General features: G+C 39.4%; 1 protein-coding gene across 4 annotated transcripts in view; it reads right to left on the bottom strand.

Moving 5' to 3' along the window:
- Positions 1–23,213, bottom strand: part of LOC110309383 (ST18 C2H2C-type zinc finger transcription factor) — a 338,717-nt gene that overhangs the window by 21,604 nt on the left and 293,900 nt on the right. For all 4 annotated transcript variants that reach the window (XM_021182357.1, XM_021182038.1, XM_021182120.1 and 1 more), the window contains 4 exons: positions 22,218–22,411; positions 19,863–20,074; positions 12,813–13,058; positions 7,222–7,337 (listed from right to left, as the gene is read on the bottom strand). In XM_021182357.1, coding sequence (XP_021038016.1) covers positions 7,222–7,337; positions 12,813–13,058; positions 19,863–20,074; positions 22,218–22,411 — 768 coding nt within the window. The remainder of the gene's footprint in view (positions 1–7,221; positions 7,338–12,812; positions 13,059–19,862; positions 20,075–22,217; positions 22,412–23,213) is intronic.

The following is a 23,213-nucleotide window of genomic DNA, read 5'->3' as shown; positions in this document are numbered from 1 at the left end:
TGATTTCCAGAGTGGTTGTACAAGCTTGCAATCCCACCAACAGTGGAGGAGTGTTCCTCTTTCTCCACATCCTCGCCAGCATCTGCTGTCACCTGAATTTTTGATCTTAGCCATTCTGACTCGTGTGAGATGGAATCTTAGGGTTGTTTTGATTTGCATTTTCCTGATGATTAAGGATGCTGAACATTTTTTCAGGTGTTTCTCAGCCATTCCGTATTCCTCAGGTGAGAATTTTTTTGTTTAGCTCTGAGCCCCATATTTTAATGGGGCTATTTGATTTTCTGGAGTCCACAGATGGACTGCACCCAGAAGTGCTATATGTGGTCGTGTTAAGGTTCTGAGAGAAAGGAAGCTCTATCATTTAGGCATTGGGTTTTCACTGACAACCTGCCCACAGCAAAGTCCTTTCTGTTCCTGCCTATTAAATTCAGAACGAGGATTTTTAAAAGAAACTTTGGGGATTAATATTATGATCCTATCCTTCTCTAAGTAGCTTCCCCTTTAGGCACTTATCAAATGTTTTAGGTAAAGAAGATATGAATATTCAGGGTCACAGAGGGATGCTGGTTTTCAGGGACTGATCTAAATTGGAGCCACTTAATTCTTCTCTCTCTGATTCAGGAAGGGATATCAGAATGTATAGACAATAAAATATCTCAAAACATAATGGAGATTATATTCAGGCTGAGTTATCTTCTTGGTAAACATTTACCCATTAAATACAAAAAAAAAAAAAAATCTCTGAACTGGAAAGTGAAGGGCTGTCAAGTGCTTGGGAATTTGCATGCCCAAATGGTGTTTGAAAAGTATTGTTTTCAGGAGAATTTAGGGAAACAACACTCTTCACAATAGTCACAAATATTATAAAATACCTTGGTGTGACTCTAACTAAGAAATGAAAGATCTGTATGATAAGAACTTCAAGTCTCTGAAGAAAGAAATCAAAGAAGATCTCAGAAGATGGAAAGATCTGCCATGCTAATGGATTGGCAGGATCAATATAGTAAAAGTGGCTATCTTGCTGAAAGCAATCTACAGATTCAATGCAATCCCCATCAAAGTTCCAAATCAATTCTTCACCGAGTTAGAAAGGGCAATTTGCAAATTCATCTGGAATAACAAAAAACCTAGTATAGCAAAAACTATTCTCAACAATAAAAAGAAAAAACTCTGATAGAATTACCATGCCTGACCTCAAGCTGTACTACAGAGCAATTGTGATAAAAACTGCATGGTACTGGTGCAGCGACAGACAGGTAGACCAATGGAATAGAATTGAAGACCAAAAAGTGAACCCACACACCTATGGTCACTTGATCTTTGACAAGTGAGCTAAAACCATCCAGTGGGGGAAAAAACCCCAGCATTTTAAACAATTGGTGCTGGTACAACTGGCGGTTATCATGTAGAAGAATGTGAATTGATCCATTCTCATCACCTTGTACAAAGCTCAAGTCCAAGTGGATCAAGGAACTCCACATAAAACCAGAGACACTGAAACTTACAGAGGAGAAAGTGGGGAAAAGCCTCGAAGATATGGGCACAGGGAAAATTTCCTGAACAGAACAACAATGGCTTGTGCTGTAAGATTGAGAATCGACAAATAGGACCTCATAAAATTGCAAAGCTTCTGTAAGGCAAAAGACACTGTCAATAAGACAAAAAGGCCACCAACATATTGGGAAAGGATCTTTACCAATCCTAAATCAGATAAGGGACTAATATCCAATATATATAAAGAACTCAAGAAGGTGGACTCCAGAAAATCAAATAACCCTATTAAAAAGTGGGGTACAGAGCTAAACAAAGAATTCTCAGATGAGGAATACTGAATGGCTGAGAAGCACTTGAAAAAATGTTCAACATCGTTAATCATCAGGGAAATGCAAATCAAAACAACCCTGAGATTCCACCTCACACCAATCAGAATGGCTAAGATTAAAAATTCAGGTGACAGCAGATGCTGGCGAGGATGGGGAGAAAGAGAAACACTCCTCCATTGCTGGTGGGATTGCAAGCTGGTACAACCACTCTGGATATCAGTCTAGCGGTTCCTCAGAAAATTGGACATAGTACTACCATAAGATCCAGCAATTCCTCTCCTGGGTATATACCCAGAAGATGTTCCAACTTGTAATAAGGACACATGCTCCACTATGTTCATAGCAGCCTTATTTATAATAGCCAGAAGCTCGATAGAACCCAGATGTCCCTCAACAGAGGAATGGATACAGAAAATGTGGTACATTTACACAATGGAGTATTACTCAGCAATTAAAAACAATGAATTTATGAAATTCTTAGGCAAATGGTTATATCTGGAGGAGATCATCCTGAGTGAGGTAACCCAATCACAAAAGAACACACATGGTATGCACTCACTGATAAGCAGATATTAGCCCAGAAACTTAGAATATTCAAGATACAATTTGCAATCACATGAAACTCAAGAAGAAGGAAGACCAAAGTGTGGATACTTAGTTCCTTCCTAGAATGGGGAACAAAATACCCATGGAAGGAGTTACAGAGACAAAGTTGGGAGCTGAGATGGAAGGTAGGACCATCCAGAGACTGCCTCACCCAGGGATCCATCCCATATGCCACTACCAAACCCAGCCACCATTGCATATGCCAGAAAGATTTTGTTAATAGGACCCTGATATAGCTCTCTCTGGTGAGGCTATGAAAGTGCCTGGCAAATACACAAATGGATGCTCACAGTCATCTATTGGATGGAACACAGGACCTCTAATGAAGGAGCTAGAGAAAGTACCGAAAGAGCTAAAGAAGTCTGCAACTCTACAGGAGGAACAACAATATGAACTAACCAGTACCCCCCAGAGCTTGTGTCTCTAGTTGTATATGTAGCAGAGCATGACCTAGTTGGCCATCAATGAGAGGAGAGGCCCTTGGTCTTGTAAAGATCATATACCCCAGTACAGTAGAATGCCAGGGCCAGGAAGCAGGAGTGGGTGGGTTGGGAGCAGGGTGGGGGGAAGGTACAGGGGTGTTTGGGGATAGTATTTGAAATGTAAAAGAAGAAAATATCTATTGAAAAAGAAAAGTACTGTTTTCATATTTTTCTCTTCTATTTTCAACTATGCTCATTAAGACTGCCAAAAGATTCAACAAGTTATACTGATTTTAAACCAATTATCTGTAAATTACCATTCAATATAGTATAAGCATATAAATTTGATTAGATGAAAAAGTAAAGCTTTGTGGTATGAAAAGGCCAAAAGAATAAATAATTAGTGGCAATATTATTTCTGACAGGATAATGGTGGTCTTAATTGAATTCCTGATAGGTCTGCTATCAGGTAAATATTCAAATCTATAGAGAAAACAGTTGAGTGATATATTCTTGGGGGGAATTTCTGATAAAAATAACAAAGTTCAAAGGAAGAAACTAGCTAATTTCTCTTGGTAAGTGATGTTCAAATCTATTCAAGGCAGAGGGGAGTTGATAAAGTTTAAATTTTTCTTTTGACCAGTTTTGGATAAACTATCATATGCCAGGATTATCTCTTAAAAAGAAAAATTGAGATATAATGAAGATAGGACAGAAATCAGGACACTAACATAGACACATATAAATCTGAGACTCCCATATAAATGTTGACCATGGGACCTGGGAGGCCTGTTAACTTCCAGGGAATTCACAATAGATTCAAAAACATGGTAAAGGGTCTTGGGAGCCTTATTTTATATATTTATCTTCGTATTCAGGAGTGGTGTTCATTACCACTCCTTTTTTTCTGGCACAGGATGGTCAATCATCATTCACACAGCACATAATTTGTAATGGTTTCTGCAATTTCTAAAAACCCACCCTGAAAAGATAGATTTTGGCCATTTTGGAATGCATTTTAAAAAAATTACATGGAAAAGAACTTTTAAAAAGCTGATACAGAAGTTCAAATAGCAGATCCAAGTGATAACAATTGCTCGGCTCTCATAAGTGCCCTTCTAGAAAGAAAATGTTCTGAGAAATTAGAGTTCTGGTGTATTTGGTACCCTTCATCACGTTGTGTAGACCAGTAAGACCCAGGTGAAGCTTGACCTTAGGAACTAACTGTTCATGCTTGACTACAGAATCTGTAGAGAGCCAAGGTGTAAGCTTCTTTAAAGCTAGTTGCAGACAGGACCCAAGATTACTGTCTTCTGAGAGGCTTCATCCACTAGCTGATGGAGACAGATGTAGAGACCCACAGGCCGATATTAGGCAGAGCTCAGGGGGTCTCATAGAAGAGTCACGGATAGGATCGAGGGAGCCAGAGGGGTCAAGGATACCACAAGAAGACCTACAACTATCCTGGGCCCATGGGGGCTCAACGATTGTGCATGTACTAGGCCTCCTATACATATGTAGCAGATGTGTAGCTTGGTCTTCATGTGGGTTCCCTAACAATTGGAGCTGGAGCTGTCTCTGACTTGGACTCTGATACCTGCCTTTGAATTCCTTTCCCCTAGCTAGGGTAACTTCTCTGGCTTTAATGGAAGAAGATATGCTTAGTCCTGATGTGACTTGTGACCAGGGTTAGGTTGGTACCTGGGGGGAGGATTCCATTCTTTAGGAAGAGGGGAGTTGGGAATGGAAGAAAGGGTGGAGGTGGAACTAGGAGGAGAGGATGCAAGGGGAGCTGCAATGTGGATGTAAAGTAAATAAAGAAGAAAAGGCTAATTGCATGTCAGATTGCAAACTGGTCCTCTCCAAGCAATGATCTACGGATATCTATTTTGTATAAGGCCCATACTTACTACTGTCCAGCATTTGAAATATGCACTGTATCACAGGCTACTGTGCATGTAGCTTGAGTATCTAAGAAGTATACAGTACATATTATGAAATAATTATTTGGCCAGGTAGACCACAAAATGAAGAAATAAGAGTATCCATGCTGGCTGGAACTCATTCTCAGGGAAGTGGGCAGGCAATAGAGATCAGAAAGGAAGCAATTATATATACTGGTAAGTTGGTGATACTGGTGTATCCTGAAACCAGCGCTTGGGGTGAGAAACCACAGTGGGTAAAGGGCCTTTCTGGCAAGTGATGATGGAGGGGATAACTAAGAGACAAGAGTATTGATTTGGCTGGTTTTTCCATGTCAACTTGATACAAGCTGGAGTAATCACAGAGAAAGGAGCTTCAGTTGAGAAATGCCTCCATGAGATCCAACTGTAGGGCATTTTCTCAATTAGTGATCAAGGTGGGAGGGCCTTTTGTGGGTGATGCCATCCCTGGGCTGGTAGTCTTGGATTCTATAAGAAAGTAAGCTGAACAAGGCAGAGGAAGCAAGCCAGTAAGTAACATCTCTCCATGGCCTCTGCATCAGCTCCTGCTCCCTGAACTGCTTGAGTTCCAGTCTTGACTTCCTATGGTGATGAATAGCAGTGTGGAAATGTAAACTGAATAAACCCTTTCCTCCCCAACTTGCTTCCTGGTTATGATGTTTGTCCAGGAATAGAAACCCCGACTAAGACAAGTATGGACTCCTTTCAGAGACCCTGGGGAGAGGTTACGGCAATTGCAAGGCCTTTAGACAAGTATGCTCCTCATGTGCCCAGGAAATAAGAGATGAGGTTGCCTAATAAGTAGGGTCTAGAAGAAGGTCATGCTCTGTTGCCGTGAGCTAATGGATATGCCTCAGAGATTAAATCCAGGTATGGCAACTCCCATAAAAGTAGTAAGGGGAGAAAAGTCTCAGGTCCAAGCTGCAGGAATTTCAGTCATTAGAGATCTGTGCTGAGTCTAGGAAGCAATCACTGTAAGGAAAGGAAAGTCTTCAGGTAAGGGGGTCCAATAAGCCAAGTGTGCCTGATGGCCATGGTCACCAAACCTGCTGTCTGTCAGGTATGCAAAAGTCAAGGACCTACCTCCAGACTGGAGGTGGAAGGGTTGTGGAGGGCTTCCCAAGAACAGTGGTTTAGGTGGAGCTGGAAGAATGGAACAGATGTTGGAGAAAAATAGGGTCATGCACCACTAACAATTTTCCTGAGAGGCTTAGCTCTAAGAAGAAGAAGAAGGGATGAGAGTTTGCTTTGAAGCTGTTTGGGGGTAGTTTTTAATAGAAAAATGTGGTGCCCAAGGAGAAAGGTTACTCTTTTTGAGACACTCTAATTGGAAGTTAACATATTTGTATATCATTCCACATCTTTCTGATGGAAAATTATTTCCATAATGTCTGTCACTACTCACTCACCCATACACCCAACCACTCACTCACCCACTCACTCCCCATCCACTCACCCATACACTTACTCACTTACCCACTCACTCACCCACCTACTTCCTCACCTGCCCACTCACCTACTCTCTGACTCACTCACCCTTCTACCCAATCACCCACTCACTCCCATTGCTGCCTCCAGGTTTGCATGTATTCTATTTTGCTTTTATTGACACATATTAATTGTCATATTTATGGGGTTACTGTGAAGTATATCTTAAATGTCTCTCAAAGGCCATGTCATGTGTTGAAGACCATGTTAGCATTGACAGGTGGTAAACCTCAAGGAGTGTGGCCTAGTGGGAGATCACTATAGGTAAGCACCCAACAGGGTATATTGGGACCCCTCCTGTTACAAAACACAACATGGTGTTTTCTCCATTATGTGCTCCTGTCATAAAGTTCTTTCTGCATCAACACAAGCCCAAAGGCAACAGAGAAAAGTAGCCATGGATCAAAACTTCCAAATCCATAAGCCATAATAAGCCTTTTTTATTTTTCTTTCAATGGATAAAGTCTGGTACTTTGTAGCAGAGACCAAAGGCCAAATAACACAGGGGTACAGTGTGATGGTTTGATTCATGTATACTTTGCATAAATCATGATAATTGTTCCTTGAACTCTTTTGAGTTAAAAAAACCGAAAGGAGCTTGAAAACCATCCTTTCCCGAGTCATGCTTTCTAGAGTGTTATAAAGTTAGCTGACTTCCTGAAGTCAGGATTTAGATACTGTGAGTCAATATATCTTTAACTTAAAATCTATGACCATGAGTGTATCTCTATTTTGTTTTTAAGCAACAGAGGTTGCTACCTCTACATGCACACATTTGTAAGCTTCTGTAGTGCGGAGCTGAGAGTAGGTATATGCTAGCTAGTTCAGTTGTTCTGAAGTAGGTACAGCTTTCATGTGGAAGTCACTGTCACTCTCAGTTGTAAATGTATGTCTTCTAATTGCAGAATCTCTTAGGGCAGGTGGCTGAGCACGACTTACGTGATTAATTCTTTCTTGAGATCTCTTGTATGCAGCTTGGGCTTTGGGCTTGGGATAGAGGCCTCTCCAGCAAACTTTTTTTCCTCTAAATTTTCTAGGAAGTTCACAGGATCTTTCTGGAAAACAAACAACAGCCCAAACAAACAAACAAAAACAGGTAAGTGGGGAGAGAAAGAGGCAGAAGACATTAAGGAATTCTGAAAAGGCAAGTGGATTTGAAACTACTGGTGTCAGGTTTGAGTTTGGCTTTAAGACATGGCTAGAGTACTGCAAAGGATTTATAGAAATAATAATAAATAAAAGGATATATTTATAAAAATAAAAAGGATTTTTTTTACTGTTATAGACCTTTATCCAAAGGGTGATAGATAATAAATAAGAAAGAACCCCTTTTAAAACTTCACATCTTTGTGAATGTGGAGACATTTCTTGAACCGAATGGTTGTTAGTATATTAGTATGGTTCAAGTTTTTTTCATTAAATAAACACGTCCTAATGAACTCAGGAATCATTTTTTTACATGTCCAGCTGTCACAGCAGTAGAAAAACAAAAGGAAGATTGTACCACAGTATGGGCACTAGTAGAAATACCTCAATTGATGCTATTTTATGCCTAATTAACAGAAACCACTGTGGAACAATACCATCCTTTATATTCTTTATGCTGCAAAATATTCTGTTACTTTACTAATAAAAATATAGTTGATACCAATATGTACTGGAAGGATATGTGTATGTGTATAAAATGCAGAGAATGGCTGTTTCAATGTCCCCTGCCCCCATCTGCAGCAAGGTAGGCCAGTGAAGCAGTGAATCTCGTTTTTAAAGCTTTACTATGAAAATGGCTGAAATGAAAGGATTCCTGATCATGGAGATTTACACTGCCCATTCTCCCATTCACTCTAATATGGATTTGGCTTAGGAGCAGTTCCATTCTAGCTTAGCCCCTCCTTAGCATGTCCATTTACAGCCAGTCATGGGAAGGTTTCTGGTTGAGGGTTAAATCTGAGTCTTATGGAATGTGGGATTATGGAAGGATTTTAAAGGAAATGATCAATACTAAATCTCAAACTATTATGCAGCTAAAATGCATATAAAACAATGTTGGTTAGATATATGTTATTTAATTTGGCATGGCAAAGTGTTGTAAAGGACTTTTACAAGATGGCTTTGTTGGTGATGACCTTTTAAATATTTCATAACTTTTAAAACTATAGGCTCTAATGCTTTCAATTGTTGGTATTTTCTGCTTTTGCTTTACCTTGTATTCTGCAAACCTGCAGAGAAAGTAAATACATGCTGCCACAGCTAAAAGAATTGTTAGGATTGGTCCTGTTACAGAAACATATTATACTAGATGAATTTTCAGATACCATCCAGTACAGAATTCAGTAATATTTTTGAGACTGTTATTTAACACTTAAAAAAGTTTAGTTTAGAAAATAGTAATTTTGTTCTGTGTAAGATGTGGTAGCAAGGCGTGTGTGTGTTTAGAGAGTATACGTGTGCACCCAGATCTTTCAATGTACAGATGGAAGGTTATATTGATTTCAGTAAAAACCAGAACATAATGGTAACATGAATAACAGATAATAGCATCTGGCACTTTTAAAATTTTAAGCCCTGAAATCTTTGGAGAACTGACAGTTGAATAAAGATGACAGCCCTAGTTATTTCTCAGTGCTTTCCTTTTGAGATATTTTGATTTTTTTCCAGAAACAGGATATTTTTTTTAGAGGGCATCTGGACAGGCTATTTCACTGAGAGAGATAGACAATATTTTCTGAAAATTACCACAAAAATTAAGCAACTGTTGTGCATATGAACTAGATAACAATGAATTAGAAATAATCACTCAATTTCCGGTGATGTGAGAGCTGTGAGGTAGGGGCAAATGAGAAGAAATTCTTCCAGGTCTTCAAAATTCGAAATCCTTCCAGGTCTTCAAACATTCGAGATGAGTTCCTGAGGTCTACACAGTGTCCCTAAACAAGTATGGCAAAGGGAATCTTCCGTAGCCACATCACGCAGACTTGCAAGGCCATCAGACCTTAGTCTTCATCCTTGGAGCTCCCAAGGCTATGACAGCTTTCACAACCTTGCCCAAACAATAATCCCTTAATCTCTTTCTTCTTCCTCTTCTGTTTCCTCCTCTGCCATGACTTCTTTCTCCCTTTCCAATGTTTCTTAATATTCCCTAGCAATGTCTGTTCTGTTGTTCTCTCTCTCTCTCTCTCTCTCTCTCTCTCTCTCTCTCTCTCTCTCTCTCTCTTTCTCTTCCCCTTGCATGCTTGCTTGCTTCCTTCCTTCTAAATATATTTATCCCACTTTGCTTTATTTTTTGGTCCAACCTAATCACTTAATTTTTGTGATACAAGGACCAAAAATCATACCTTCCTGTGTATCAATTCTCTTCTCTGGAAATGTTAGTAAACTTGCTTCACAGAACTGTTGGGATAATATGACATGCTTCAGAAGGAGTTCTTGTGTTTTCTCGTACTGTATATGGTGTTCCTATGATGTCTTCTAAACAAGGATTCTGAATATAAATTACTTAATCCAACTTACTTTTCAAAAAAATGCAGCCAGGCATGGTGGTGCACGCCTTTAATCCTAGCACTTGGGAGGCAGAGGCAGGTGGATTTCTGAGTTCGAGGCCAGCCTGGTCTACAAAGTGAGTTCCAGAACAGCCATGGCTATACAGAGAAACCCTGTCTCGAAAAACTTTAAAAAAAAATGCTATCAAACCTCATCCTTGTTATCTTCAAGATTCAATACAGTACGTGAAAAATACTCTCTTTTCATTGAATACTTGGTACAGATGAGCCAACAAAAAACAAAGTTATGTAATTGTATCAGGGAGTTTCAATGGCTGAGTATTACTTTTCTGTGAGTCTCTATAAACTGAATATCTATGAAAGAAGTATTTAGTTCACTCAGGAAATCACAGTGCATCTACACAAATAGAGCATCCCTACAGTCTTGGAAAGTGTTAGTGGGATAGAATTCCAATGTGCCTTCTAAATTCCATTTCCAAATGCTCAGGTTGAAAACTGTAGAGTAACACTGCCCTTTTAGACCTAAAGAAAGCCATTCTGTGAACTAGACTAAAGAAACCTTCCTTTTTTCCCTCCCTCCCTCTCTACCTCTCTCCTGCTGTGTGTGTGTTTCCCTGTATGTATATAGAGAAATGAAACAGTCACAAATATATGTTGAAGTAGGGAAAACCATAAAACATTTGGATCCATATAACTACCAAGATGAATTCAAAATGTTTCTCTTTTTTTTAAAAAAAATTATAAAACAGATTGGAAAGCAAAGATAAAATGTTAGTAGACTCATTTTCTGACATACTTGACTGTAATGTAAGCACAGTAGACAAGAAGGCTGTGGCAGAAGGCACAGACACATACGAAAGCCATACTGTCCTGGACACCCTATGAAAGAACCACAGACTCAAGGGCTCATTTTCTATATTACAAGGTAGGAAGGTTTTTAGTACATAAACTGACCAAGGATAGGTCAATATAGACATGTAGTCAAGGGAAGAATGTTTAAAAGCCTTTCATTGCTTCATGTTGAGCGATCAGAACATGCTGGAATTCTTATTTCAGATCAGAATGAGATGTAGTTTCTGCTACTCTGTACTACACTGTTTCCCTTGAAACAGAATGAATTCTACTCTGCCCACAACAGCTCCCAGCACCCTGCCTCTGCCTCTTCAGCTCCTGGGAGTAGGGTGTTACTTTGGTTCTTCTGCATACACAGGATGGCACTGGGAGAAGTTTGTAGACAGCACCACAGACCAATAAACTGTCTATGACAATAAAAGTATTTGGGGTTTTGAAGCATATCAGAATTTCCAAGTTAGGGATATTTAACTGATGGTGTCTATGTAAAGGTCTGAATAACTCCACCTAGTTGGGTACAGTAGTGCCAGTCTACTGAATGCTGCTGCTTCATGAGTCTGTTTGTCCTCCAGGTGGGGGTACAGATTGGCATGGCTGATATTGATTCACAGAATCCTAGGGGCAGGGTTTCTTCCAGATCGATATCTCTGATCACCACAGTGGGTACCCACTTGTGTTGCTTTTGCTGGTTCGTTAAGAAAGGGTCTCACTATGTAGTGAGCCTTGAAGCTGGCCTTGAACTCACAATCCTCCAGTTTTAGATTCTTTAGTGCTAGAATTAAAGACTTACAGGTGTGTGCCCCATGCCTGTCTTTTTACCCCAGCATTTGGTGCAAGCCTGAGGCCAGGTGTGCACCACAGTGGAGATGAGAACTTTTGTCCAGTATGTCTCCTGGACCTCACTGCTTATCCTTAGAGATGCTGGAGGAAATATGTAGAAGAAGGGAGAAAAGAGTGGAGAACCTCCTAGTCTGTGGTCACTTCTGAGATGTTGACTTTAATTTCTGATATAGTAACCAAAAATCAAAGTTGACCTCCCCTCCTACCCCAATCCAAGTGTCTGAAACTCAAACAGCTGAACAAGATCATAAGTATTTCTTCAGCAAATAGATATGTCAGTCCCTAAATACACTACCTGGGAAGCCCATCAACAGCATTCCTAACTAATATCACAATAGGACCACTTATGTTCATCAACAGGTTACTTTTGTACTTATGTAGGAACTAAGCATCTGCTCAGGCCAAGCCAACGGCTCAATCTCCAGAAGTGAGAGGGCTGGATGCTTCTCACCTTGTCAAAACTTTGGCCAATGAGTACGTCTAATGGACTTTGGGACAGATTCTACCTAGTTGTCCAGTATATGTGACCTTGGAGTTACATAACTTTCCACAGACATGCTCACACAGGGACTCTAAGAGACCAAAGGCATGGCTTTGGCATTTCAAGATTCTTATTGTCCCTGGTTCACTTTCACTCTGATTCAAAGTGTGTTATTGAGGTAACCTTTTAGTGTTGAGTAATGCATTGCTCCTTACAGGCTACTGTGAGGACAACTTCCACCATCGTGTGAATAAAACGTACTATAATGGTGTTAATCTAGACAAATGACCTGAAAAGTTGAGATCATTAATTAGTTTCATCTGAAATTTAAAGGGACTATTTTATCATGATCTAAAACAAGGCAGGGCTGGTGAGATGGCTCAGTGGGTAAGAGCACCCGACTGCTCTTCCGAAGGTCCAGAGTTCAAATCCCAGCAACCACATGGTGGCTCACAACCATCCATAACGAGATCTGGAGCCCTCTTCTGGAGTGTCTGAAGACAGCTACAGTGTACTTATATATAATAAATAAATAAATCTTTAAAAAAAATAAAACAAGGCATAAGGGCTGAGGAAATGACTTTTGCTGCTTATGCAGAGGCCCTGGGTTCAGTTTGCAGCCTTCACACGGTGGCTCATGATCATCTATAACTCCTGTTCCATGGGATCTGACCCCTTCTTCTGATGTTCATAATAAGCACCAGGCATGCATGAGGTATACAGAAATAAATGGAGGCAAATCACTCATACACATAAAAATAAAATGGAAATCTAAAGCAAGGCATAACACTTTTTGTAAAGACAGGAGTGTGAAAGAAAATTTAGGGCGGAAATCTCGGTGACAGACATTGACACAATACCTCTTTATCCTCCTCTGTCTTCCCATGGGATTTGCTGTAGTTGATGGGCACATTCCAGCCTTCTTGATCAGAGAGGGCCTGATAGAAGGCAGCATTGACCAGAAGGCTGCTTGCGTTGAATGGGGACGAGGATGGGGTTGTAATTGTAGTAGGTGAGGAAGTTGGGGGTATAGACTTGTCGTGGATTCGATTTTTTTTCATGCTTAAGTCCAATGTTCCATTTTCATCCACTTCTATCTCTGCTCCCTGATGGAAAACAGAAACAAAGAGAAAACATCTCAGCAGTTTGTGGTTAGAGCCATGTGGGGCTTTTAAGGGATAATTTAAAATGTAAGCTTTTATGGAAGAATATCTGCTTTTAAATCAAGCTTTCTGATTCAATTCTTATGCAGACTTTAAAGAACAGTCCCATGAGTATACGTCATATTTCTGGGTTTAAGCAAAGTAAACTTAACAAATAAGATGCATTGGCTAAAATAGTTTTACATACTTGAATATTTTTAAAGTTTAGCTTCAAAAATCTTTTCTACCTGACAGGAGTATTATTACAAGCGTACCACTTTAAACATTAATGTTTGTATTTAGCAAAAGTGATGCATAACTTCCTAAGTCCCTGAATTATTATATTAATCTAATATAATGAATATGCAAATATAAGCAGCTAGAAGAGAATTTTCTGGAGTATTTGGGAGTAGGAAAGCAACATGCACCCTAGATCATCTGAACTGAAAGATGCTTGGGTAAATTGTGACAGGAGGGTGGGAAGATGTGAGCTGTGTAGACTGACTTCAACCTGGAGACTTGAGGTTTCAGTTTTATAATGAAGATTTAGGATAAAGGTGTTTGCTTTCCAGTGCTTCACGTGAGACTTAATGAGGCTTTCCAGGCCTACCTCCTCTGGGAAGCCTTTAACCAAGTGGCTTTTTGTTTATGAGGAGTAGCCTCTCACTATGTTTGGGACTATGTCTGTGGCCTGGTTCTTTTTCAAGATTTACACTGTAGGTGACTTTTGTTAACATTACCAGAGCTCCCAAAAGCTGGAAGAATATGCTTGTTAACTTCCCAAATGGAGCAAATAACCTTGCTACATCACCCATCAATTTAGTTAACTTCTTGACAAGTTTTTGATTTTTCCTTTTTAGTTGGTGTCTTAGTCTTGGTTTCTATTCCTGGACAATACATCATGACCAAGGAGCAAGTTGGGGAGGAAAGGGTTTATTCGGCTTACACTTTTTTTACTGCTGTTCATCACCAAGGAAGTTAGGACTGGAACTCAAGCAGGTCAGGAAGCAGGAGCTGATGCAGAGGCCATGGAGGGATGTTCTTTACTGGCTTGCTTCCCCTGCCTTGCTCAGCCTGCTCTTTTATAGAACCCAAGACTACCAGCCCAGAGATGGCACCACACACAAGGGGCCTTTCCCCCTTGATCACTAATTGAGAAAATGTCTCGCAGCTGGATCTCGTGGAGGCATTTCCAACTGAAGCTCCTTTCTCTATAACTCCAGCCTGTGTCAAGCTGACACAAAACTAGCCAGTACAGTTGGCAAACTAGAAATCTTTTTGGTTATGTTAGCAAGATCCATAACACCTACAGTCACCAGATCCTGTCCAGGACTCATGTGTTATAAAGCCCTTCTCATGCCCCTCTTCGAAGCAGTCACCATGATACCCTTGCTACATATGCTACAATTGCTGCTTGTGCTTGATTAGAAGTAAAAGTCTCTCTCCTTTTTGTTTGTTTTACCTGCAAAGTTCCCATGTAGTCTCTCAGCCCATCAGCATTTGCGGGAGGTAAATACACTTCGAACGTGGCAGACTAAGATGCTTTGGCCATATCTTTCTGTCCCCCTTTTAGCAAATAGTTTAATCTCCTGTGATAGTTTTAAGCCCTGAATTTGACATTACAGCTTATCCGGGATAATAACATAGTAACCACAGCATCTTATGCCATCTGTATAAAATCAAATACATTTTTATACCAGCATTAATAAACCTCAGTTACAAAAAATCCAAGATATTAACTGTATCGGTGCCACCAGACCCTTTCTTACATGAGCTCACAATACATTCTGCCAGTTAGGCATCAACACAATTTTTTTTTCTTTATTTTTTGCATTGTAGCTGATGTGTAACTATAGCAATGAAACAGAGCAATACTAATCAAGTTTAATGGTCAATGTAAAGTAAAATGCCAAATATTGTAGTTGCTGACATTTTTCATAAAAAAAAATTTAAAAAAAAGTGGGTTAAGGCTGTACAACCAACATTCACATAAAATTCCAGACCTCTGTGACAGATGGCTTAGGAAAAGGAGCCATGTGACTGGGCTGCAGAGTTTTATAGTGCAAAACCCATAAATAGTGCAGATTCAAGCTTTGAAAAATATCAACTATTCCAAGAATAAATCTCTCATATATGTGTGTATATGTATATATTAGTTTTTATAGAAGTATTCAAAATACTTTTTAAAATTTAGAGATTCTAGGCACCATTATAATTATTTGTCTTGCATAATTAGGGTTGATTAGAAAAATCTCACTCTTAATGTTTGAAAGAGGTGTCCCAACTGGCTGCTCAGGGCACCTGACTTGGGGAAAGGGGATGCTGTGTGCTGGGTATAGGAGTACAGATGGGCTTTAAGTAAGTGTGCAGATGCATCCAACAATTACACTGTAGCAGGAAAGGCCCTGTCTACCCATGATGCGGATCACACATTCACAGCATGGGTTTTTATTCAGAGTAATACCACCAGACATTATATTTCTATGCTTTGATCTCCAAATGTCAGCACAGAAATCTGGGCAGTGGGAGAGGCTGGTGGAGAGACAAAGCCAGAAGTGCAGTTGAGGTGGAATTCTCCCTCACTCCTTACACTTCAATTTCTGAATCCTTGCTCTAGGTATTTATGCTTTAAGTTTCTTGGGGCTACCTTTCAGCTTAGAAGGGACAACATAGGATGATGCCTTTGAGTTACATACTGCTATGAGTATGTTCATTGCATTACGAAGGACACATACCCAATATGATCATAACACTATAGTGTAGAGAACAGAGAAACTGAAAAACAGATTGTTCTGCCTTTCACGGGCTTACTATAAGAATAATGACTTACAATGAAAGGTAATAAGTTTATTATCAATGATGGTTAGATGGAAAGTTTACAGACCTAGTGCATGTAATCTTCATCTCTCCTAGAAGATAAAAAATGACGTGGATGTCCAAGAGCAGGGGCATGATTAATGTAACCAGGGCACCTCTGATAACTGGAATATTTCCTGGCCAGTGAGACAATAATTATGAGGACCAAAGAACAGAAAGAAAGTCCTTACATAACTGAATACAGAAATCAAGCCCACACTCTATCCTTACTCAGCAGTAAGCAAGAACCACTCTGTCAAGATAAAAAAAAATGTGGAACATGTTTATAACACAGAATTATGCAGCACAGAGAAGAAATGACTAACCCAAGGTGTGAAACTGAAATAAAGTTTAGAAATACTTCCCCAAACTTCTAGGCCTTTTTCAAGCAAGACAAACATTTTAAATTTGAAATCATAGTCTACTGAGTTCCTGGTGGTTTGACAGTATATGAGCCATAAGGTATTTTAGAAAAGAACTAAGGCTATGTGTAAATTCAAATTCAAATTTGTTTTTGAAAATTATAGCTGTGCCACTCAAATAAATTATTCAATAATTCTATACCACTGTTTCTTCTCTTGAAAAATGGGAAATTATTATCCACGGTATAGTCTTTAGGAAGATTTAAAGGGATTCATATGGTCAGAGAGTTTATGAGTAGTACCTAGCACATAATAGGTTTTCTGTAAATCACAGTCTCCAAGAGAGACATAGCCCTAGGCCATTGTTTACAGGGCTAAAGAATCAATCTTTTATTTATTTACTTATTTTGAGGTAGGAGCTTGCTAGATAGCCCAGAATGGCCTTAAGATATCAATACCCTGTCTCAGCCTTTCTGGTGCTGAGGTTACAGGATGAACTAACATGACCAGCTAGGAACCAGTTAGTATGTGTCTAGTTATAATATACTTATGCAGTTAGTTCCTTAAGATCCCTACCTTGAGACCCCCATCATTGTTCATTCACAATGTATGGCACAATGTGTTAAGTTTTTAAAATCTGCTTAGGTTCTAACCACCCAGGGTCCATTGGGTTATTCCTGTGAGCAGCCAGCTCTAATGACATGTTGTTTCTAGACCTTGTTCAAGCAAAAACAGACTTTGAACTTTAAACACTTCAAGTAAGTGTCATTTTTTTTTTTGTTTTCTTTTAAGGCACACTGTGCATATGTCATTTTGTCTAAACAGGTGGGGAAAACAGTAAAACAAACAACAGAATGCTTGGCAAGTAGTGGTGATGAGGATAAAGATAGACTTGAAGCATGTTCTACCTCTGTGGATTAGAATGGGAGGAGGGAATGTGGGCTGCATCTGTCACAGGCTGGTCCAGCTCTCAGGGCATTGACAGAAAGGGCCCAGGAATCTCAGGGTGCCACTCTATGGCCACCTACAGCCATGGCACTACTCCTACCTGGAGTCACAGTGACTAGGCAAAAGGACCTTAATGTATGTGACACTGTGGCCCATTTATGTCTCAAAACTCATATCAAATAAAAATGGAGGGCATTCTTTGCATCTTAGAATCAACACATGTGCTGGAATCAGAAGAAAACTAGTGTTTCTGACAAAATAACCTCTGAAGGATGTTCATTAAGAACTAAACACACAAATTATTCTCTCCTTTCTTAGTTCTTCCAACCACATGTAAGAGATCTGATAGTATGAATGCGCTATTCAGAGACAAGATGGTATTTAACACAAATAGTTTCTTCTAAAATTTAAAATGTAATGGAATCTGGTTTGAAAAGTGATCAGTCATGCTAGACATGGCCTCATGTTCTCTTCACAGGTCTGGTATGTACCTAGTATGTAGAGACACTGGTTGCTTAAGTGGAAAATAGTGTGCACAGTAGCGTAAATTATCTATACTGTCTCTGGTGGTTTGAATGAAAATGGCCCCTGGAGACTCAGAAAGTGGCATTAGTAGGGGTATGGCTTTGTTGGAAGAAGTGTGTTACTGGGATGTGGGCTTTGATGTTTCAGATGCTCAAGCAAGGCTCAGGGTCTTACTTTTTCCCATTGATCTAGATGTAGATCTCTTAGCTACTTCTCCATCATTATGTCTGCCTGTATGTTATCATTCTTCCCACCATGATGATAACGGACTAAACCTTTCCTTTATAAGAGTTGCCATGGCTATCCATGGTGTGTCTTAACAGCAATAGAAACCCAAAGACACCATCCATCATTCTTTATATTTATGTAGGGATTCAGTTTCCCTGCACTTCTGAAAACAATAAAAATGTTTTTGTAGATCACTTATTTAGAAACCTATTTAGTTAGTGTGGAGTTAGTTGTGTACCTGCAGAAAAAAAATCTGTATGTGCCTAAGGTGGTATTTCAGTACTTTTAAGGTTTGTGGGATTTGGTCTGCTGGTCACAGTGTGTTCTTTAGTCCATACTCTGATTGGTGCTCTAAGCAGCTAAAGAGATACTCACAGGTAAAACCTCCAGGGGGAAAGGAGCACTCTGAGGAGCAGGAAAATACAGACATGTGCACATGGATGGCATTCATCCTAGCACGGCCAGCCAGATGCTTCAGCGTGAAAAACTGTAGTAGCAGACCCCACTTTCTATAAGACAGCATTTTAGTCAATTGGAAAGCACTAAGAAGAATGACATTAGAGAAGAATGACACCAGATACCTGGTTCTAGAAATAAAATGGAAATTCTTAAAATGGAAAAATAAATTAGATCTTTAAAATGTCAATTTAAAAATAAAGTTGTGTTTTAAAATCCCTCAAAACCTTCTTCTGTATCAGTAATTTGGGACAGGTATTATGAATTCAGAGAGATTGGTATTTCTCTGTATTTTTAGAGGATATATTTTTCTTTAAGAACCTCATTTGTTTAGCGATTGTTTTTGAGTGGATTTGGCAAGCAACTCTTCCCAGGGTTTACTTGGCTTTTTCCAGAAGCTAATCCTGCTTCTTCTTTCAAATGCTTGGTGGCACCGTGTTACCTGCTCTCCTGAAGGCCTGGCACAGCACAGGCGAGCAGCCGACCACACAAGGATGGGGCTGCCCTTAAAGGGAAATGTCTCTGTTTGCACTGCATAGGTTTCAGGGTTCAATATTGCCTCAGGAACTCCCCTATTTTAAGCAGGAGTAAAATCTGTAACAGAGAATGTTTGGGGACTCTGTCGGCAAGTTTCTAGACTTGTTATTTCGATAGGTGATATGTTTTTTTTTTAAGTGAGACCGTATGTGTAAACAGGAGCTATTGCCTCCCAGTGTGAGAAACTGGGCCCTTAAAGCCTCCTCTGTGGCCGACAGGGCCTCAAGTCTGATATGCTTCTGTGATGAGAAGGACGACGAGCAGAGACATGTGTGCACGCGTCATTATGAGTATGAACACCTGTTTCTCACAGTTGGGAAGGAGAGGCTGTGGAAAATATGATTAATCTCATGGGAAGCACTGTGTTCACAAAGGTCCTAGAATTTGATTCTGGACTTAGTGCTCAATTCTCCTGATCTCTTCAGTCTGAGAAGTCACCCTATCTGTACTTACTGTGGGTCTTTAAAGAACACTACTAAAGAACACTACAACTTAGATGTCCTCATGCTATGAAGTGTGACATGTACAACACAATGTCACCATCAGTTTCAAAACTGTTCCACCAGCCAATGTTCCAAATAGCTTTGATCTGAACACAGTGAACAGCTTCCACAATAGAGACACATTTTAACAGTAACTCTCATTCCTTGTTCACCAAATGCCTCAGAACAGGAACAATGATAAAATTCTTATATCACCAAGATAAGCACACATTTCTCCCTTGAGCTCAATAAGAGTTCATCCCTGCTTGGGTAGGGAGTTGGGACCATGAACGGACGCAGTTGAGAACATGAAAGGCAGTTGATTCTCTTGGCTCCATTGCTGGCCCATCTTCCAGGCTCTTGGCCTGGCTTACCTTGGCACGCAGGCTTTGCGGTTTGTTGGAGAGGATGTCTGTGGCTTCCCTGCAGCGGGTGGAAAGGTTCAGGATGGCAGCAGCTGCTGCTATGTGGGTGTCTTCACTGTACTGACCATGGCCATAAGAGCTGGCACGGACTGTGCTCTGTGTGTGGGCGCCAGCACTAGGCAGTCCATTAGGAAATTTCACTGGATTTGAAAAATGCTTTGCTGTTGAAGAGAGATTTGATTAGCAATTGCATGTATGTGGTGGCTTCAGTTACCACAGATTTTTTTTTTAAGACAGAACTTTTATGATTAAAATACTCAAATAATAAATTAAAGCAGAAACAGTCTCTGTTGGTATGTTAATTGGAGGTTACTTAGCTGGATTTTATCAGATTCACAAAGCTGATGATGAAGGGGCCTATTCTCTTAAGTTCTTGTATTTTCACTATAGATGCCAGAAACTCCATCACTAATGTTACAGGGCACCACACCCTGCAAAAGCTCAGGACAGGTATGTGAATGAGCTAAGAACCATGGCTTGGGAGTGTGCCTGCTCTCATAGTGGTTTCTACTAAACATAGGTTGCATTTTTATTACTCAGAATGCATACTTGTTCTATACTTAACTGGGACAGAGTCCTCAGTGAGCTGAGCAGGGTACACAGAGGGCCTGCACTCAAGGGGAAGACAAAGGCCATTGAGTCACCAAGGGAAACTTTCTGTGTTTTGTTGTTGGCATCATAGCTTTTCTGAGGGACATAATTATGCAATTTTTTTTCTCCACTGTGGGCTGTTTGTGAGCACTACTCATGGTATGGGAGAAACACAAAATGTAAAGATACAGAAACACTTAGCTGTTAGTTTTATATTATATGGTACATATTTTAAAGATCTGCTCATTTTTAAATAAAAGATATTATTGGATATTATTCTTTTAAGCACAAGGAAACAAAATTTGTTACTAACTCTGTTAAGGATTTTACAATCAATAACTGAACAATATGCACCAACAGTGCACTCTTCATTCACATTCATGTGAATTAAATATGTATGTACATGCATACATTGTATATATATATATATATATATATATATATATATAATAAAATGTTTATACAAATTAGACTGATAGATAAAAACATTATGTGTGTACATAATTTTTTTCTGAGTCTACCAAATTGTCAATAGCTACTCAGGTTTGATGGGACCTCCTTTGAACAAGACTAGGTAGATTTTATTTAATGTACTCATCAAATACCTTTCAAATTTGTGGACCTCTTTCAGGGTGATACAGGGAGAAAACCTAGACTTTGCACATGTAACACACTCCATCTATAGGCTGCATCCCTATCCCCATTGCCAAGTTTTAGGTAGACTTCTAGGTAGCCTTCTATGTTCCTGCAATTGCAAGTCAACAATGACACAAATGAAGCAAATACTAGACTCACCAGATGCTCACACCATTCAGGTAAAAGGTTGAAGTGAGTCATAGATTTTTAAGTATGTAAAAAATGTGTATTGCACAGAGGACTCCAAGTGGGTATGTGCTTCTTATTGAAGGCACATTACCCATCATTTTCTGCATTTGTTCCCAGCACCTACCTGTTCATCTCTTCATTAGCATACTTAAGAGAAATGTTTAAGCAAGACCACCAAGTCTTTATACTCTGTATAGCCATTCAGTTCAGTCTTCTCCATGAATGTGTCAGAATTAACAGGAATACTATTTAACCTGTTTTAAAGGTTTTTGTATTAATTCTTAAACTTATTAATGAACATTTTGAAAGTTATCTATTTTTATCCTAGTAAGTTTCAGGTTCATGAATTGAGTTCCTTGGATTTTTCAGCTTTTTCTACCTTTGGTCTGATGGCTTTTGTTGATTTCAGTAATATTTTAAACAGTATGACATATTTTATCTTATTATGTTGCTATGATCATAATATAAATTGAAATAATGTAGTAGCTGTTGTAGCCTTCAATACATTTACCATGATCCTAATTATCTCTTTAGCACTGTTACAGTTAGATTCAATAATGGCACTATCTCCCAGCACTTGGGAGGCAGAGGCAGCGGAATTTCTGAGTTCGAGGCCAGCCTAGTCTACAGAGTGAGTTCCAGGACAGCCAGGGGCTACACAGAGAAAAACTGTCTCGAAAAAAAAAATAATGGCACTATCTGTGAAATAACTAATAATTTATAATATTTGGTGTAACGTTGACATAAATTTAGTAATAAGGGTTAACTTACTTATTTCACTATTTTTTCCTGTCATGTCTAAGGAGGGCATTATATATTTGTATAAATAAACCTCTATACAGATGCTCTTTGGGGTAATGAGTGTTAGTATTCAAATTTGAAGCTTACATTCAGGAAATGGTGGTGCTTTTTGTCCTTGCCCTGTTTGTAGGAGAGGACGTTTCCCAAATACTTGTGCATCAAAACTGGCATAATCAAACGGTACTTTCCCAAACTTCTCTTGTTCTTTTGATGCAGAGGCTCTTGGAGAAGTGATGGCATGTGAGCGAAAATTAAATTCAATTTGCTTCACCAAATTCACCCTGAAGTAGAGAAGTAGTTTGAAGAGAATAGAAAGAAACTGTTGCTCAAAATTCACAATAGATGGAATTACCCCTTCCTGTCAATTCACAGAGACAATGTCCAGCACTTAGAGCAGATGTGCTCACAGGATAGCAGATACTGTGAGTTGTAGTGAGATGGGGCTGCTGCATCTTCTATGTTCAAATCTGCCACCAGTAAAAGAGGGCTACAGTCCTTATTCATAGATATTGAATGTATTGACATTATGTATTAAATTGTCGTTATTTCAAGATGTATCTCAATTACCATATTATTATACTCATCACAGGTTTGATATAATTGCTTCATTCCAAGTGTGATTTAGACAGTCCTGTAGATAATTGTGTCTGGACTAAATAAAAACATGGTACCTATGGAGCCAGCTCTGGCCAAGGAAATTAGAATTCTACTTTTATTTTACAACAAAATATGAATGTTAAAATATTGATGATATCTTGTGGACTGGGTAAAACTTCTCAAATGGCACACTAAAAATACTTAAGAGATTCATTCTCTTGGTATAGACCTAGCATTTCCTAGTTCTTTCATCTTTTCCTCTCTTCCTCTACGATTCTGCAGATCCACAGCAAGAACACTAGGCTGGGATTCAGGCAGGTAACTTACTTCTTCTTCTTTGTTCTCCACTCCAGTCTCTCTAGACTTACTCTTATTCCTTTTTTTAAAAGGTATTTTCTTCATTTACATTTCAAATGCTATCCCAAAAGTCCCCCAGACCCTCCCTCCTTACTCCCCTAACCACCCACTCCCACTTCTTGGCCCTGG

Source organism: Mus caroli, chromosome 1, assembly GCF_900094665.2.
Source record: "Mus caroli chromosome 1, CAROLI_EIJ_v1.1, whole genome shotgun sequence".
In the NCBI taxonomy this organism is placed as follows: domain Eukaryota; kingdom Metazoa; phylum Chordata; class Mammalia; order Rodentia; family Muridae; genus Mus; species Mus caroli.
Note: the sequence above shows the minus strand (reverse complement) of the source record. Positions and strands in the feature narration are given on the sequence as shown.